This window comes from Taeniopygia guttata, chromosome 14 (genome assembly GCF_048771995.1).
Source record: "Taeniopygia guttata chromosome 14, bTaeGut7.mat, whole genome shotgun sequence".
Taxonomy (NCBI): Eukaryota; Metazoa; Chordata; class Aves; order Passeriformes; family Estrildidae; genus Taeniopygia; species Taeniopygia guttata.
Window position 1 is genome coordinate 15,875,628 of NC_133039.1, and position 16,927 is coordinate 15,892,554.

At 43.5% G+C, this 16,927-nt stretch overlaps 1 protein-coding gene across 8 annotated transcripts in view; it reads left to right on the forward strand.

Moving 5' to 3' along the window:
- Positions 1-15,739, forward strand: part of TBC1D24 (TBC1 domain family member 24) — a 33,960-nt gene extending 18,221 nt beyond the window's left edge. For 4 of the 8 annotated variants that reach the window (XM_072935540.1, XM_072935543.1, XM_072935541.1 and 1 more), the window contains 6 exons: positions 3,001-3,159; positions 4,100-4,163; positions 7,940-8,035; positions 9,842-10,076; positions 11,739-11,860; positions 12,776-15,739. In XM_072935540.1, the coding sequence (XP_072791641.1) occupies positions 3,001-3,159; positions 4,100-4,163; positions 7,940-8,035; positions 9,842-10,076; positions 11,739-11,860; positions 12,776-12,892 (793 nt within the window). In that variant the 3' untranslated portion in view covers positions 12,893-15,739. Of the gene's footprint in view, positions 1-3,000; positions 3,160-4,099; positions 4,164-7,939; positions 8,036-9,841; positions 10,077-11,379; positions 11,490-11,738 lie in introns of all 8 variants that reach the window. The other 4 variants (XM_012576498.5, XM_012576502.5, XR_001123265.5 and 1 more) reach the window with 3 other exon arrangements.
- The last annotated feature ends 1,188 nt before the right edge of the window (positions 15,740-16,927 follow it).

A 16,927-nucleotide genomic window follows, 5' to 3' on the forward strand; every position in this document is an offset into this window, starting at 1 on the left:
TGGGTTTTTTTGGTTTTTTTTTAATAATACAGGGCACATCCACTTTGGCAGGTACTGCTTCATGTCCTCAACCTTGGCTTTACCTTTGGGAGCTTTGAAGTCTCTGAAGCACATAATATTAATGATATAGTTGGAAAAGCAACATTCCTATGGAATTAGCAAATGCTGTTTTATTAAACAGTAATTGTGCTGATTTTCAAATCTAATTCCTTGGAATAATAGCAGTTGAACAAGTCTTTCTAACGTCAGCAATCAAGCAAAAGTTGTCATGCGAATCCCAGTAACTGAGGAAAGCACTAATGCAGGCTAAAACCTTCTGAATTTGTTCCGTTCTAGTGGTAGACTTTAATGCCTGTCCAAATTTACTGTTCTCTCAAGCTACAGTGTTTTCACAGATGACCCCGAAAAGTGTGGAGTGGTGAAGGCTAAACTGAATTTTCCTCAGTGAATAAAACCCAAGACATTTGGTTTTTTTCTTAGCCCACTTGTGTTCTGTTCATTTTCACTTGTTTACTAATTTGAAAAGCAACTGCCAAACTGAAAGAGATTATTTTCAGTGTCATTAGATAAATACTGTTAAAAGTAAGATAATCAATACAGGTTAGATACTTGTAACTAGTTGCAATCTGAAACCCCCCTCAAAAAAGCTGTATTTTTGCTCAGCAGCATGGAGTTTGGTTTGATAGGTGCAAGCTGTATGTGGGCACTTCTCAACACAGGGTCAGGTTTCAGTCTCAACCATTCACAGCTGTGATTTTTTACTGGGAAATAACACATCATTTTGTTTCACATTCTTTGGCCATGTTCTTGGTTTAACTAGATTGTGCCATTAAATATAAAATTATTTACCATGATATTCAAAGGGCAGGAGCTGTATGCCTGGTACAGTTTTAAATGGCCAATACTATCTAGCAAATGGTAAATACTATCTAGCAAATCAGAAAGATCTGTTTGAAAAGGTGATACTCTGCATACATGAAAGAGTTGTGGGAAGGCACAGGGTACTGAAAGAGATGTGTTCAGAATGCTGCTGAACAGGCTTTGAGAGGGGTTTGGGTAGGAAAGTCTTTAAATCAGCAGTTTATAGTAGCCAGGAGAAGGAAAAAAGGCAAAAGCAAAGATACTCTTGAGTGAGAGCCTTTTAGAAAAATGAACTGAAGTTTAGTTGCTCAAACAGCTCACAGAAATATGAAAAATGTACAGACCAGGTATACAAACAATTCTGAAGCTTGCTTGAGGTGAAAATTTAAACCTGTTTTGATATTTGTCATTAAGTCTTAGCCTATTTATCACCATTGCTTTTCCACTGCAAATCCATTCTAATCAACAGTTGACCATCCTGAATATTTTTTACTTCCTTAAATGCGGGGACAGGAAAAATCTTAATTTCTGCTGAGCTGAAACCAAGTCATAGTCTCTCAGCTCTGTTCCATAGTGTCATCAGTTTTAGCTGCAGACCTGCCAGAACACAGAGGGCAACACCTAAAGTAAGATTCTGAACATGGAGTTTCAAGGCTCAGCCCCTACTTTGTTTCAGTGAATCTCTCCTTTGCCTCAGATTGCTGTGTTTAAAAATACAAATAATGTCCCTAGTCAGTGATGCTGTAAGTTTTGAAACCCATACATAGTTACAGCTTGCTTAATAGCTGCCCACAGAAGTTCCTTGCATTAAATAATGCAGGGTAGCAATGCAACGACTGATTTTGTTCATTTGGCTAAAATAAGCAGTAATTTCAGTAATTTTTTAAGTGACCTGAAGAGTCACTTCATTCAAAATGCTGATACCAAGGTGCCTGCAATGAATTCCAGAAAGCAGTTCCCAGTGTCTCCGAGCAACCACTGCTCTGCATTGCAAATGCTGCTGATTTTTTGGTACTACAAGCATGAAAAATTAAAAGTTTATCTATTTTGTGTTTTAGGGAGTGAGTTAAGGTATCCAGATCCATGCAGATGTACAGTATTGAGGGCCTCTTCATGATCATGAAACTGAGAGAAAAGAAAGGTGTAATTGTCAAAAAACCCTATCAGAAATAGGCAAATGCTTGTACCCGAACCATTGCATGCAGAGCAAAGTAATAATGCTTTATTTAACACCTGGATGCCCAGTAATTCAGTGACTTGTGTAAATTATGTGTCTTTGGCTGTCTCCATTGCATTCTAAGCATTTAACATAGACCATGGAAGCAAATAACATTTAATCCCCAGGCTCTGGGTTTGTGTGCTTATTTAATCTGAGAAATGAAGGCTGGCTAAATGGTGATGATTGTAACCTTCAAGTGTTTAAAATCCATGAACCAATCCTTCTAACTGTATCATATGCTTTTGGAGGGTACAGGGATTTCCTTCCCAGTGTCAATGTCTAGCATTCTTTAGTATTCTCAGGCTCCATCTGTAACCATGATCCCAGGAACATTTTTCTTTCATAATGAAGTGGAAGTCACTGGTAATTACATGTTTCCAAGAGATGGAACTTCTCAAAAGCTTCAAATGTTTGCCTTGGATTAAAATTGCTTACCCTGGTAATACTGATTCCTCTAAAGTTTCTGAGGGGTTTAGGAATTCTCTAATCACACGCTACGGGCAGGACTTCAGAGGTAGAAAAAATACTACCCCTTCATCTCAGATCCTGTTTATTTAGGTATTCTGTTCTCTGTGCTTAAACACAAGTGCCAGCGAAACTGTTACAAACAGCAAATATAAGGCCATGGTAATTTTTAGTGGCTCAGTGTTGTGTCCTCTATGTGTAAAGGTGCAGGCCACAGCTACCATACAGAGAAATAGAAAATAGAGTCAAGCCAAATCTCTGCCTCTGAGGATTATGTTAAATTGCAGTAGTTTATTACCTTCACCAGGTCACAGCCATCTAATCCCATGGACTGGAGCTTTGACCAATAATTTGTATGCTGGAGTCTGTTAGTGTTCAGCTGTCTTCTTGTGTTTCAGTTCAGTAATCCAAAACTTAAATTATTGCTTCTCAGTGTTTTGTGTTGTATTTCTCAGGCAGAATGTGCACTTGGCAGTTCATGCTGAGAACTTCAAATCAGAAATTGTCAGTGTGAAGGAGATGCGGGATATCTGGTCATGGATTCCAGAGCGATTTGCACTGTGCCAGCCCCTCCTGCTTTTCACCACCTTGGAACATGGCTGTAGTCTGAGCAGGTAAGGAAAACCTTCCTCTCTCTTCTGTACTGTAGGGCAAAAAGGAGTAACTGGTGAAGTATTTACTGGATTGACAAAAAGTCCATGCTTATTCAGGACTTGATCTGAAGAATGTCATTAACAATGGAATATAAAAGTAACAAATTCTATTGCCTACAGCATTTGGGATATTTTCTATGCCAGAATATTTTAAATTGTTCAAGATCAATTGGAAAAGTCAAACTTGGATCAGTTCACAGAGTTTGCATGTCTGAGTCTGGTTCCTTAAGGGTATGAATGGTTTAACTTAGTGGCTGCTCTGCAAGCACTTTATTGATAACTACATTCATACTGATCCAAGGAAGAAGAGAACTGGAAACTGGAAATTACCTACGAATCTGACTGGGTTTTTTTAAGTGAGATAAACTAGATATGAATTGTCCTTGCACCTGGTACGGAACACTATAACCCTATAGCCCCTAATAATGACTTTGCTATCAGTAGGTACTGAGGTACTGAGGCAAGGAGTGACCTGCTCTCCCAGCCTTATGTGCCTATGAGGAAGACAAAAGCAAGCAAAGAGAATGCATCTCAATTAATTCCCTTAAGGACCTAAAGCCCTTCAAACATGGTCATCAGTCCTAGGCTGTTTTACAATCCTTTGGGTTGTTTCAATTCAAAATACAGTAAAAGGCTGCAGTTGATCTAGGTAAGCTTCTAGTTATTCTTCAGAGACATAAACTGTACAGGAGACTGAGTAGAGAGCAACTGCTTGGTAGTATTCATTTACACTCAGCTTTATTATTTACATGGACTGTATAAAGTATTTGCAGGAATATTCTTAGTCTTAGGTGATTTTTTGCCATGGCACCAGTTGGAGAAGGAGGCGGTGCTGACGAGGAGGAAAGGAGCTGCAGTTGGTGACAGTTGAGTGCTCACTTTGTTGTGCTCTGCACTTCAGGTTCTATTCCCACAGCGAGGGACACGAACCAACTCTGCTCCTCATCAAGACAACAGCGAAAGAAGTGAGTGAGGCAAAAGACAAGGGATTAAATTGGAGTTTGGGCAGTATGTAATGCTGTGTTGCAACACACATCTGTTTATAATAAAATGAGTAAGCAAAGTCTGGCTTTGTTTTTTTAAGAATCCATGCTTTAAATCATTCTATTTGTTGGTTATAGGACTACACATTCTTGGGCAGACCTTCGAAACCAGGTCTTGGTTAACTGCTTTTTCTCTTGCAAGCAGTGTGAGGTGATGGACTAGAGTAGCTCATTTTGCTCTTGGACAGACTCTGAAATGCAGAGTCAGAGGAACAGAGTGGGAATTGTGCTAAAGTTGTGAAGACATAGAAGACATTTTCATTTTCCCAAGGATATGAGGAGAGGAAGTAGCAGAATTTAAATGGTATGAATAATGTTGGATTACATTATGTGAAAACAAAAGCCTTAGTTAATCTCATTCTTGACTGGGAAAAAAATAAGCCAAGAAAATTCTGAGAACCTGAGGAGGAGTGCACACGTCCCTTTTTTCTGCTTCTATGTGTGACAATGTTAGACAGCATAATGTGAAAAGAGCAACATGCTTGTTTAAAAAATTAATACATAAAGCAAGAAGTCTTCCCAGAACCTTCTCAGGAGGGCACACAGGAACTTCCTGTAATGGTGTTGTTGTCTGTGCCACTGTACATGACTTTTAAATATTCTGTATATAACATTAAGCTGTTACTGGAGCCTGTGGGCTTTATTCGTGCCTACACAGAATCACACAGAATCACTAAGTTGGAGGAGACCTTTAAGATCATTGAGTCCAACCATGCCTTAACATCTCAACTAAACCATGGCACCAAGTGCCATATCCAGTATTTTTTTAAACACATCCAGGGATGGTGACTCCACCACCTCCTCAGGCAGACCATTCCAGAACTTTATCACTCTTTCCATAAATTTTTTTTTCCTAATATCCAACCTATATTTCCTTTGGCGCAGCTTGAGACTGTGTCCTCTCATTCTCTCAGTTGCTGCCTGCAGAAAGAGACCAACCCCACCTGACTACAGCCGCCTTTCGGGAAGTTGTAGAGTGATAAGGTCACCTCTGAGCCTCCTTTTCTCCAGGCTCTACAGCCCCAGCTCCCTCAGTCGCTCCTCAGAGCGCTTGTGTTCCAAGCTCCTCACCAGCCTTGTTGCCATCCTCTGGACGCACTCAAGTGTCTCAACGTCCTTCCCAAAGTGAGAGGCCAGAACTGGACGCAGCACTCAAGGCGTGGCCTCACCAGTGCTGAGTACAGGGGAAGAATGACATCTCTGCTCTTGCTGGCCACCCTGTTCCTGATACAGGCCGTTGATACAGGATGATACATTCCTGATCCAGGATGCTGCTGGCCTTCATGGCCACCAGGGCACACAGCTGGCTCATGTTCAGCCGCTGTCGACCAGTGCCCCCAGGTCCCTTTCTGCCTGAGCACTGTCCAGCCATACCGTCCCCAGACTATTAACATTGCAGGGGATTGTTGTGGCCAAAATGCAGGACTGGGCACTTGGATTGATTAAACTTCATCCTATTGGATTCTGCCCATCCATCCAACCATTCCAGGTCTCCCTGCAGAGCCCTCCTACCTTCCAACAGATGGACACGTGCTCCCAGCTTAGTGTCGTCTGCCAATTTACTAATGAAAGCCTCAGTCCCCTCATCCATGTCATCAATAAAGATACTGAACAGAGCTGAACCCAGCACAGAGCCCTAGGGGACACCACTGGCTGCCAGCTGGATGCAGCACTGCTCACCACCACTCTCTGGGCCGGCCATGCAGCCAGTTCTGAGCCCAGCACAGAGTGCTCCTGTCCTAGCCTGGGCTGCAGCTTTTCAGGAGTGTGCTGGAGTCCAAATAGACAACATCCACAGCCTTTCCTGCCTCCACCAGGCGGGTCACCTGGTCATAAAAGGTGATCAGGTTGGTGTCAAACATGGCCTATCCCTCCTAAACCCCTGCTGGTTGGGTCTGACACCCTGGCCATCCTGTAAGTGCTGTGTGATGACACTCAGTGTAAACTGTTCCATAACCTTACCTGGGACTGAGGTCAGACCAACTGCCCTATCATCACTAGGATCCTCCTTGCCACCCTTGTGACCGGGCATCATGTTGGGCAGCTTCCAGTCATTTGGAACCTCCCCAGAGTGCCAGGACCATTGGTAAATGATGGAGAGCAGCTTGGCAAGCTCATCTGCTGGCTCTCTCATCTCCCTGTGGTGGATCCCATCTGGTCCTATGGATTTATGAACATCCAAACAGCTCAGCAGTTCTCTGTCCGCCTCCTCCTGGATCACAAGGGACCCGTTCTGCTCCCTGACACTATCTACCAACCCAGGAAGGGCAGCTGTCCTGAGGACAAGCCATCTCCCCTCTAAAGACTGAGGCAGAGAAGGCATTAAGCACTTCGGCCTTCATCTGCAGTTGCTATATCTCTGCAGGATGACTGTCCATGAACAAGCCCATTTCTACTCTTATTTACATCTACCTAATGCTCACCCTCCAGGCCATTTCATAGTTCTGCATGTGGTTTATGGCCATTCAGGCCTGTGTTGAGATGCCAGTGGTTTATGCCCTACCCCTAATGTCTGAAGGGTAGAGGGGGGAACAATTATTTTGCTTCTTGTTTTGGAACCTGTCAAAAGTCTGGCTTTGTAAGGAATTCTGGTTTTTTTAGGATGGTTTGTTTCTTACCCCTCAAAGAAACGTGTATTAGCCAAAAAAATAAAACAACACTAGGAGAAAAATATGGGGGGGGGGGGTCCTTCTTATGGATTTGGAGGGTTTTTGCAAAGGGTTGTTCATCTTTTATTCGTATGTTTATGGTTAACTTTTAGAATGAGGAAAATTTGCTTTCTGATTTTCTGCCTCTCATACCCATCAGGCATATCACATCAAATGGACTTCTGGGTCATTTAGATTTAATTCTAAATCTGAATATACATTTTAATCTAAATACAGATTTATCTAAATAAAACAAATCTGATCTTCAGTAATTTTGTCCTAGGAGATGTGCTTGTAATGCTTGTGGAGGCCTAACAGCAAATGTACCTTAGAACAATTCTGTGTGGTCATAACTGTTTTTCTGATTTCTGGGGGGAAAAAGCACAGATGCTTTCATCCCACTTTGGAGTTTCATTGTTTCCTCTGTGTGCACATAGCAGTGATGTCTATTGCTGGTAGCAAAAAATTCTAGTGCAAACACAAGACTCCAGAGACCAGCTCGGCCCTCAAAGGTTGCTTCTCTTTATTGGAGACTAGTGGCCCCCATGTGGTTTGAGTGGATGCTCTAAATATCTGAGCTAGTTCAGCATTTGCTTAGCTAAGCTGGCTTTAACGTATTCTTCGAAATGTAAGAAAGCCACCAAGGCCACTAACCAAAAAGTGTTCAGGCAGAGCTGCTCATACTGTAACTTGGGACAGCACTGTTGCTTTGGTTGCCAAAGTAAAGGAGTAGGAATCAGGCTGTACAAGCCTAGAGTGATCTATATTTTGGTACCTGAGGTTGTGTTAGAAAATTTCTCTTTTAAGGTATCAGAGGTATGAAATAATTTTTGACACTCTTGGGATTTAGAGGTAACTAGTCACTGGTGGATTAAAGCAGCTTAAATCTCTCTTTAGATATAAGTACTTGTGCTGCTTTAATCCACTGGTGTAGAAACTCTGAAATTCAAACTGAGGTAAAGCCTGCAGATTTGGTCTCTGAAATGTCAGTATCAGTGGGCTTAACACACTCTTCTTCAATGGGAAGCCTGACTGTGCTGTCTGTGCCAGGTCTGTGGGGCTTACCTGTCCACTGACTGGAGTGAGCGCCGGCGAGGAGGGAACAAGCTGAGTTTCTTTGGAACTGGGGAGTGCTTTGTGTTTAGGGTGAGTAAAATTTTGTTGTTGCTGCCCAGTACCAAGACAGAATGATTGTACTGGTTAGCTATCATCTCCCTTCCACTTAAAGGGGCTGGATTACATGCCTTCCTAATTTATAAAGTTTATTGAACTCTTAATGTGAAGGAAAAATTTTACTTTTAACTTTTGTGGTGACCTTTTCTCCCCTTGCACAGAACATTTTCTTAAAAGATCATAGAATCATCAAGGTTGAGAAAGACCTTTAGGATCATCAAATCCAATCACCAACCCAGAATTACTATCATGTTCACTAGTAAACTATGTCTCCAGGTGCCACATCCACACATTTTTTGAACACTTCTAAGGATGGTGTTGTGGTTTGACACTGGCCAAATACCAGGCACCCACGTAAACTGCTCACTCAACTTCTCCTGCTACAGCTGGGCAGAGCAGAGAAACTTTAACAAAGGGTTCATGAGTTACGGACTGGGAATAAACACTCCAAAGGCAAAACAGGCTCAACTTAGAGATAAAGAGTGAGTTTATTATTAACAAAATCAGAGCAGGAAAATGAGAAGTAAAATAAGCCCTTAAAACTACCTTTTTTCCCCCCAGCCCCTCCCTCCTTACCACTGACAGTGCAGGGAGACAGGGCCTGGAGGGCTTGGTCAGTTCATCACCTGAAATTTTCTTCCACTGCTCAGGGAGAGGGATCTTTCCCCTGCAATGCCATGGGGTCCCTCCCACAGGAAACAGTTCTCTGTGAACTTCTCCAGTGTAGTTCCAATCTCACAAGCAGCAGCTCCCTGCGACCTGCTGCAACATGAGCCCCTCCCACAGGCAAACAGTCCTCCCCAAACTGCTGCAGCGTGGGTTACTCTTCCACAGGGTGCAGTCCTCCAAGGACAGGCTGCTCCAGCAAGGGCCCCCTCTCTCCATTGGGTTTCCAAAGGGCTCACAGCCTTCTCCAGTACCCACCTGCTCTGGCATGGGTAAGCTCTGCACAGGCTGCAGGTGGATCTCTGTATCCTCCATGGATACTCATGGGCTGCAGGTGGATCTCTGCATCCCCCATGGATCCCCATGGGCTGCAGGATCTCTGCATTCCCTGTGGATCCACATGGGCTGTGGGAGCACAGCTGCTTCACCATGGTCATCACTACAGCGTGCAGAGGAATCTTGGCACTGGCGCCTGGAGCACCTCCTCCCCCCTCCTTCATTATCACAGAGGCATTGCCACCATTTCTAACTGGCCCAGCCTTGGCCAGCAGCATGTCCATCTTCAGAGCCATCAGGGATTGGCTCTGCCAGGCATGGTGGAAGCTTTCAACAGCTTCTCACAGAAGCCACCTCTGTGGCCTCCCCACTACCAAGAACCAGGCCATGCAAAACTGACACAGATAGTCACTCTACCCCTTCCCTGATCAGCCTGTGCCAGTGCCTGACAACCGTTTCAGTGCAGAAATTTTCACAATATCCAATCTAAACCTTCCCAGGCACAACTTGAGGCCATTTCCTCTTGTCTATCTCTTGTTAACTGGGAGCAGAGCCTTACCCCAACTGGCTCCACCCTCCTTTTATGCAGTTGTAGAGAAAGATGATCTAGAGATGAGAGATGTAATAAGGTAACTTGGAAGTTATTGCATCATTTCTTCAACCACCTAAAAAGCAAAGGAATAAAGGGTAACATCTGGCCTAAAAGAAAGGTTGAGCTAAGCTTCACTGCTGACTGTGCAGATGGAGACTGTGGTGCTGGAATGTTCTTTTCTGATCAGAACTCTGTGCAATGTGCATACACTAACGTCAGCTCTGCCTTTCTCTGCCTCTCTGCAGCTGCAGCCAGAAGTGGAACGCTACGAATGGGTGGTCATAAAACACCCAGAACTAGCCTCGACTGGATCAGAGACAGAAAACCATGCCCAAACAGCTTCCAGCACCCTTTCCTCCAGCAGCATCCCCTCAGACCCTTCAGATCGCCTTTCTCCCTTCTTAGCAGCTAGGCACTTCAACTTGCCTTCCAAAACAGCATCCATGTTCATGGCTGGCAGCAGCGAGTGCATCATTGTAGGTGAGTCCATGTGAGAATTCGAGCACAGATCCTACCCCATCTCTTCCTGTCCACCTTAGATACATGTCCCCTTTATCTACTTCAGCATCACCATAGGAAGAGATAAAATTGCCCAAAATCTGACATCATTTCTCAACCAAAATTTTCTGTGGGCAAACCTGCTTACAAGCATTTTAGAGAAGAGGGTAACTCATTGCTTTAAGTATAGCCATTCCTTCTTACTGCCTAATTCATGCTGAGAAATAGTTCTCAAAAAGGAGCTTACTTTGCTTCAAGGCTTTTGAAACACAGAGTAGGCTATAAAACATGTTAATTCTCCAGGAACTTTATTGGATCTCTGTTGCTGCTGACTTTGGCAAAAATCTGCTTAGTAAGGTTGTGACTTAAATGGGATTTACGAGGAGCAGATCTAAAATCATAGTTGTCTTTCCCAAAAGTCTTTACTTGACACTTGTTAGGAGAGCAACTGGCCTATAATTTCCTCTGTAATGTCAAGTGTTGGCTGATTTCCCACTTGGCAGCATGTGCTCTAATAATAAAATAATGGAATTGTTTAGGTTGGAAAAGCCCTCTAAGACCATCAAGTCCAGCCATACCCCAGCACTGCCAAGGCCACCACTAACCCATGTCCCCAGGTGCCACAAATTAAGAAACCATACATGGTTTCTTAACACTTCCAGGGATGGTGACTTCACCACTGCCCTGGGTTGCCTATTCCAATACCTGACTACCCTTTCACTGCAGAAATTTTCCCAATAATCCAACCTAAATCTTCCCTGGTGGTTGAGGCATTTTCCTCTTGTCCTGTAACATGATCCTTGGGAGCAGCGCTCAGCCCCCATCAGGTTCCACCCTCCTTTCAGGGAGGTGTAGAGTGTGATGTGTCCCCCCCAGGTCTTTCTACCAGCTTTAGGTAAGGGAGTTACTTATATTTACCATATACTACATTATGGGTGGTAATAAGAGAGATACATGCTTTACTAGTAGATACATAGACGTGAGTGTTGTACACAGCTTCAGCTATTGACCAGAATTCCCACCCTTTCGATTCTTCAGATAGCTTTAGTAACTCTTCTTTGATGGTTGCCCAATAAGCAGTAGGGAATCTTCCTTTTTGTTCTCCTAACACATTTCTGTCTAACTTTATTTCACTTCTCTGCATTTTCTGACTGAAAGCTCTGTGAACCGTAACATAGATCCACAGATAACCAAAATGCTTTCAACTCTTACATGGTTTATAATGATTTTGAAGACCAAGCCAGTGCTGTTAGTTACTGATCTTTTTTTTTTTTTTTCTTCCCAGCTTTGTTTTTTGACTGCTAACAGAATTATTTGGTTTTCCTTTACTGGAGAAAAATTTGCAGTTGTAGCTTCCAATATCCTCCAGCACTGAAATACAAGTCTTAAATGCAGGTAGTTTTTGTTCTTGCTGAGTTGCATTACTTTTCTTTATTACTGTTGCAAGAAATCATCCAGTTCTGATATTACCATTCAAAAGCTATACATCTGATCCTATGCTGTTTCATCTGAAGACAGCAAGCGGGCATTGCTGAGGGCTTCGAATTGTTTCCCATGGGAAAAGCACTGAAGTCTTTGTACTTTTAGTGTTTCTCACGCCAAGAAATACGGAGATATCCTCACCCTGTCTTTGTCTTTTCCCAGGAGGTGGTGATGGCCAGGCTCTGTACCTCGATGCAGATCTGAACCATGGGAGAACCAGCCACTGCAACACTTTCAATAACCAGCCACTGTGTTCTGAAAGCTTCCAGATCTCCATCCTGGAGGTGTGGGGCTTCAGGGACACCATGAATGGTTGATGTGACTATCATTCATCAGCTAGTTTTTCAGTTGTCCAAGGCAAATTCCAATACAGGAGCTAAGTTAGAACATCCTTTCTGCTGGGCTTAGTGCTGTGCATCATTCCTAAGTGGTGCACTTGGATGCAGGCCTAGTTGTTTACTCTCATTTTATTTAAGACAGGTCAAAGTGAAGTAATGTATCTGGTTAACTGTTTTTCCCTTTACCTCTAGAGATCTGTATTCAGAGAGTGTTGGTAAAAATGAAAATGTGATGAGTTCAAAACCATTCTAGATGGATACAGGTCCAAATCATGGGATAGTTTTGAGTCCACAGTTCCTCAGAGGCACAGCCCTGGCTGAGCTCTGCTGCAGAGCTCTGAGCCACTGGCAGCAGTACCTGACCTGAGCCAGGAATATCAAATGTCTCCTCACAGGGAACACTAGTGACCTCAGATCTGACATAGAACAGTAGTTCATAAAATCACTTCCCTCCTGTGAGCAGACATTGTACAGGCAAATCAGTACCATTAAGTTATGAAGCTCTTCATTCACACCAGAACCACGATTGCTGATCTTCTTGTACCAAAACCTTTGACATGTTCCAGTTGCATGTGTTAGAGCAGTCTGCCTCTGAGAAAGGTATCCAGGCTGGACAGTGATATTTCCAAGTCTTGATTTTGTTTACATTCCTATTCCTTATCAGTATGATGACTTCAGGGTGACTCCCTGTGTCAGGCAGCTGAAAGCCAGAGAGTATCTGCAGTGCTCAGAAATGTTCCTTTCCTCATCTTTCTCGGGAGCTGAAATGAAGCTTTAAATCTGAAAATAATTGTGCTGATATACCTGTGTGTCTGGGGAATTAGACCTGGTGATAATGGGAACTTAATTCTCTCCCCTCAGGTAAAGAAAGGAAGGCAAGAGACAAATCTGGGAGTGAATGGGTTTCCCAGGAGAACAAGAGACAACACTGTTTTTCCAGGTGTCTTCTCAGTGGTGAGATTCCTCCTGAGAAGCTAACAGTTTTCTTCCTGTGTATTCTGGTAGGGTTTGGGTGATGAAAAGAGGCTTTGCTCATTCTTGAGCATTCCTACATTCTCTGCAGGCATGCCTTGTGCCATGTGATGTCTGGAGGCAATTCCCCAGTGTCTTTATCCAAAAATTGCGCTATCTGTTGTGGAAATTCTCCCACATGAAGCACAAATACATAAATATCAGTGAGTAGTCCAGAGCATACAACAGGATGCTCAGAGCTTCAGTGAGTAACTCACTAGTAAGATTTATCACAACAGGGAAAATGAAGGGAAAGAGAAATTGCTGATTTTCTAAACCGTTCAATCTGAAAAATTGCTGTAGAATGGGATTGCTACTTAATGTTATTCCTACTTAAGCTTGAATTTCATTAAAAGAAAAAATTTAAATGAACAATGTTAAAAGCTAGGCTGGACAGAGTCACATTCATATTCAGAGGTCTGAAGTGAGTTTTTGGTCATGTTGGCTTGTCCAGCTTGCCAGCCATGACAGTACCTCATGGCTTGGGAAAGAGTTGCCTCTTGCAGAGAATGTGAATTAACTCGGCAAAAATAAGATTTGCTTTTTAAGCTGTCATTTTAAATTTTTGTCAAAATAGCTCTTTGAAAAATTAGCCTTTGTGCAGAATAGTTTAAGTCTTTTGCACCATTTGTATTTGCAGTTGGATTCTCTCACCCTGTCTGAGAGTCAGCATTGGGCCTCCCTTTCTCCTTCCTACACAATGAGTTCTGCCCAGTTGTCTTTTCACAACGAGTTTACCATAAGCTTGATTGAACTGCAAGAGGTAATTCAGTTACACTGATATATTTTGATGTGGAAGAACTCAGTCATATCTGGCTTTTTGCAAATACTGGCTGATGCTGCCTTCTATTTTTCCAAGCCACCTATGTCTCTTTGCCCTTGCAGGTATCCCACAAGCTTCCTCAGACAAAAGAAATCACTCAAAAAGTATAGGTTCTGCTTAGTGTAGGGGGGATTTGTAGGTGGGATTTCCGTTTGGTTTGTGTCTCCTCTTTTGAGCTTGTCTGAGGAGGTGCCCTTGGGAGCAAAAAATTACTCAAAAACACAATAGTAATAATTTCCAGCTTGTTGTCAGAAATTCCCTGGAGCTTTGTGATGGTAGGATTTGTGGGAGTGTAATGTTCTACTCCAAATGAATAAATTTTATCTGCAAAAATTTGGCTGCATCTGGCAGTGTGATGGGATTTTCTCACTCCCATCCCTGCTGGGTGCAACTATGTCAATACCTTGTCTTAAGCCATATCTAAGAAACATTCCTCAGAAACATGTTCCTTTCCCTGCTCTGTTCTTGGTGCACAGCAATTTGGGTGTTTAGAATCTGAAATAACTCCTGGTTCCTCAGAAACTCACCATAGGATATCAATGTGAGAATCCAAGGAGGAGCAGTACTGGACTCAAGGTAAGGGACTGATTTGGCTTGATGAAGTACTGCCCTGCCACAACCACCCTGTGGGACTGATCTGAGTGGTTCGACCTGGAACAGCCTGGATGAGCAAGAAGCTGCAGTAATCCAGGGAGAGCAGTTCTACAGTGCTACAGCAACTTCAAACAATCCTTGTGTTCAGTCAAAATGGATATTCCTTGTCATGTGCAAGTCCTCATCCATCATTCCTGTTGTGGTTGTGAGACACCTTAGAAGAATGGCGTTTTTACTTGGTTATCTTTCCAGTAGTAGAGACGCATTTTCTGTGTAGTTAATGGTTGTTGCTGACCAACTGTATGTGTAAATTCAAACCCTTTGTTTCATGCAAAACTCTTGAGAAGAGGCCACAGGTGGTTTTGAAGACAATGACTACAATGGACACCTTATCAGAAAGTGGAGTTAATCTCAAGTACTCCAGCCATGAAGTGATTTAGTCAGTTGTTACTTGTAGCTATGAACACCTATTTCAAGTAGGCTGTAATCCCTGTTTGTGATCCTGCTGGCAAGAGTGCCAGAGTTATGGGATGGGCTTGGGCTGGGAGCTGCAGGCTGGGCGTTGGTCACCACAGTTCTGTGAGAACTTCTGTGCTTTCCTGGGAAAGCTGCTTTTTGCTTTGTCATATTCCTTGAAGGCAGAAAATATTAGAAGCTCCTGACATCAGAAACCAGACTTTACTGTAAATGACAACCGAACTGCAGTCATGGGAACTGTATCCAGCTGCAGCTGGACAGACTTCACTGCACCTGAGCTGTCTTTCCTGCAGCTCCTGCACTTTGGCACACTCCTTTTTCTGATGCAGCACGTTAATCAACCCTCTGTTAATAGAGACAAATCAGCAAAGGGAAGGGAAAAATTCTCATTTCCTCTCTGATGACATCTCTGAAGTCAAAACTGAGTGAGGGCCAGGCCTGTTCTTTGAAGAGTTAAACCATGCCAATAGAGATCTGTGGTGAGCCACAAGGGGTGACGTGCAGATCCATAAACTGCTCTTCATGTGTGTGTATCGAAATTGTGTACCTTTGTCCTTGGAAATTCATCCTCATTTTTGGTGGAGCATAATCTCCTCTCCCCATGGGGACACTGATGCCACAGTGAGGAGCTGACCCACAACTGTGGCACTGCGAGAGCTCAGCTCTTGCCAGTGGCACTCAGTCAGGCTGTTGTGTACAGCCGAGGCATGGGCAGCTGGCTGTTTTGCAGCTCTCTGTCATGGATTTCAGACTATTCATAGTCATAATGAATGTGAGTACTATTTGAGGTGATGTTTTCTTCTGATGAGTGGTGATGTGCTGCTGAGTTGGTTTTCTACCCTATCTTGGAATCACTGCCCTATGTCAATGGTGTTTTTGTCGCTGTGCAGAATCTTAGGTATTAAAGGTATTTGACTATGGAGGCTGCTGGCTTTGTCCTTTATTCTTGTCTTTTCCTTCCTGTAGGGCTCACAGCAAAAGGCACCCTGAAACTGAGAGAAACCCTGGAGCATGTGTTCTCTGACAGAGCTCTCACTGCAGTGAGGTGGTAGCATGGTTCCTGATCATTTCAGATCTCACAAGTCTTCCCCTGAGATCAGGTGTCAGACTGATTCAGAAGTCTCTAGAGAGCAAATTCTGACATAAGCCTTCTTCCCTTTGCAGGGCCAGGGAACGTGGTTTGCCCCAACCCAGCCCCAGTTTAAAATGGAGGTTAGGGGTGTCTTCTGGCTACCAGCACCTGTAAGTTGCAATCAGACCATGCAGTGACCAACGACATAAATGAAAAAAGTGGAATTCCACAAAATATAGGGGGTTTAAACAAACTGCTGTCAGGCCAAAGGGATTTGGGTATTTCCCCTCAAAATAGTCCTACCCCTCTATATCCACCTCATAAACAAATCCCACTGCCTCATGCTGCTGTACATTTCCAAGAGCAGAGCTGTGGTTTAAGGCAATGCAGTGTGGAAAAGGGATTGCTGAGCTGGCAGAAACAGTTCCCAGATGATTAATTCTCAGCTCTGCAGTACCAGGAGGTTTGCTGCACAGGAAGCCTGTGGCCACTAGAGGTTCCTCTCAGCCTGGCCCTGTGCCTCCATCGCCAGTACATCTATCCTTGCAATCTAAAAGGGCTTTCTTCGCATGGTTTACAAAGGTGACCTGAGCCTTAAATACCATAAATCAGAATTTTACAAATCCCTTGAAGTCTGTAAACTTAATCATGAAGGTGCTTAGTAACAGGAAGGTGTGAGGGATAGTAAGGAGCTGAGCAGTGCAGGCAGCTGTTTTGGGACCTTGCAGCTGCTGTAAACCCAGTGACGGAGACCTGAGAGGGAATGTGCTTGATTGCATCAGGCAGCAGAAGTTTGGTGTCCTGTCTGGAAGGCACCATGATGGGAAGGTCCTGGATGATGTCTCAGGGTTAGTAGCAGCTACAGGAGCCTGACCTGGAAAAGGAAGACTGTGCTGTGTCTTGCTGTGCTGCTGCAGTGTGAGAAGAGCCTCATGCTTGCCAGTTGTGCTTTTTTTCCCCTGGATTTTCTGTAGAGGCTTTTATGTAAATGTCTCAGAGACACTTGCTCCCTTGAGAGATGTTTTATAAACAGCTG